The following is a 1,944-nucleotide window of genomic DNA, read 5'->3' as shown; positions in this document are numbered from 1 at the left end:
CAGGATAATAAAAGCCAACATATTCTGCCGGCAGGTTTCTACATTTGAAGTTAATTTAGGCGTTAATAAACTGTTTCAGAGGAGTGATCATAGCGCTCTGTGTCCTCAGTGCTGTGTCTGACTCCCTGCCAGCTCCCAGATCAGCTTCTCTCGTTGTTTGATGTCCAGCAGCTAAAGTTAGATTTTTCTAACTCCAGCAGCAGCTGCTGGTGGAATTTGAAGATTTGAGCAAAGTTTCTGGGTGAAAATTAGGGCGATTTGTCATTTTTCTGGTAAAGTCAGAACACGTGGCCAGCTTGGTTAGCTAGCTCATTGCGGTTTTAGCTGAATGGAGCTAGTGCTACAGGACCTAGCATACATCCTATACCCAGAATGCATTGCTGCATGTACAAATTAGAAACGTCTGTGTGAAATTATATATTTTTAAATGTATTAAAACTAAACATCTTGCATCTTTTTCATTCTACTCACACTGAAAAAGAAAAGTTAAAAAGCCAGACTGACACAGATGGGAGTGAGAGAAACACTTTCTTTTTTAACCTTTGAAAGAGTTTCAACTGGATTTTTTAGTCCTCTGGGTTTGTCATGTTTACAACTTTTGTTATATAATAATAATAATTAATAATAATTCAGAAAGTAGAATCCTGGAATCTGGAAGTCAGATCAACAGCCTTACGCTCTCCTCTCGGTGAAGATGCTGTCAATCCTTCGTGCCTCGGCGTCGTTCTGCGCCTTGAGCTGAGAAAAGACCAAACCAAAGGGAAAACTGTGAGAATATCTGATGCATCTTGTGGCTGGTTTTAGATCATCTCCAGCTCAGGTTTACCGTGTTGTAGTCTTTGATCATTTCCTCCACCTCCGTGTTGGTGTTCAGCTTGTCCACCAGCTGCAAAATGAGCCAAACATGAATTAAAAAGCTCCTCTGATGTTCAGAAGACTGATGCCTCTTGTTTATCATGTTGCTCAAATCAGGAAGGAAATCCAAAAGAACATAACGGTGAGAAGATTAAACATCCCATATGTTCCTGGAGTCTCTGAAAAACTCAAACATAAAATCCCAGAACATTTCAAACCAACAGACCCTTCAACAGAGAACAGTTCCTCCTAAAGACCAAACCTCCAGGCTCAGATTTCAGCTTTCAGAAACCTATGCTGCAGCGATAGAGTTGATTCCTTCCCGCTATCATCTCCATCCTCATCGCCAACAGGGACCAAAACATCTCACCTGGTCAGCCAGGCCAACAGTAACCTTAACGACTCGCCTTTCCGAGGCATAGACCAGTATCGGGTGTTTTCTAAGGCATTACAAAGCTTTGTTTAGTTCCACTCTACCAAGCCTGGAACCCAACACTAATCATTTTCAACCGAACAAGTTTCCTGGATGGGAAGATAAAAACATCTTCAAAGTCCAGTGGATTGATTTTGAACTTTTTTGGGATGTTTACCATGTTGTAGTCTGCAAGCTGTCCCTGAAGGTCCTTGATCTCAGCAGCCAGGGCTTCAGCTCTGTAGCACAAAGCAAACAGCTGAGGGTGAACATCACTGATCTCATTCTGTAGCAGTCAATCAATCAGGCTCTCACCTTTTCTCATAGGAGAGGTAGACGGAGTTCTCCTGGTTGTAGTGTTCTATCTCTTTGTGGAGACGGCTGGTCTCTGTGGTCAGCTCGTTGATTTTACTCCTGGTGGGAAAACAGAAAGCTTTACTTTGATGGGATGATCTGGAAAACAAGCCACGCCCCTTCATCAACCAATGGAGGGATTTAATCCTATTATTCACTTCTAGCAAATGGAAACTGAACATTTAACTGTGCTTTGAAACTTTAAAGAATTCTATTTTTTGTCATTTAAACCAGTAAATATAGATAATAATAAAATATAAAATAAAAAATGTCGGTGTGCTTTGAAGGTTAACGGAAACCTTTTTTGGCTTTTATTTGTTGTC

At 41.0% G+C, this 1,944-nt stretch overlaps 1 protein-coding gene across 1 annotated transcript in view; it reads right to left on the bottom strand.

Moving 5' to 3' along the window:
* ift74 (intraflagellar transport 74) overlaps positions 1 to 1,944 on the bottom strand; it is an 18,094-nt gene that overhangs the window by 10,789 nt on the left and 5,361 nt on the right. Inside the window, 4 exon segments of the mRNA XM_015397344.1 lie at positions 677 to 738; positions 827 to 886; positions 1,446 to 1,506; positions 1,583 to 1,768. Coding sequence (XP_015252830.1) covers positions 677 to 738; positions 827 to 886; positions 1,446 to 1,506; positions 1,583 to 1,768 — 369 coding nt within the window.

This window comes from Cyprinodon variegatus, unplaced genomic scaffold, assembly GCF_000732505.1.
Source record: "Cyprinodon variegatus isolate N-32 unplaced genomic scaffold, C_variegatus-1.0 Scaffold855, whole genome shotgun sequence".
Lineage (NCBI taxonomy): Eukaryota > Metazoa > Chordata > Actinopteri > Cyprinodontiformes > Cyprinodontidae > Cyprinodon > Cyprinodon variegatus.
The sequence above is the reverse complement of the archived record's forward strand: the minus strand, read 5'-3'. Positions and strand labels throughout refer to the sequence as shown.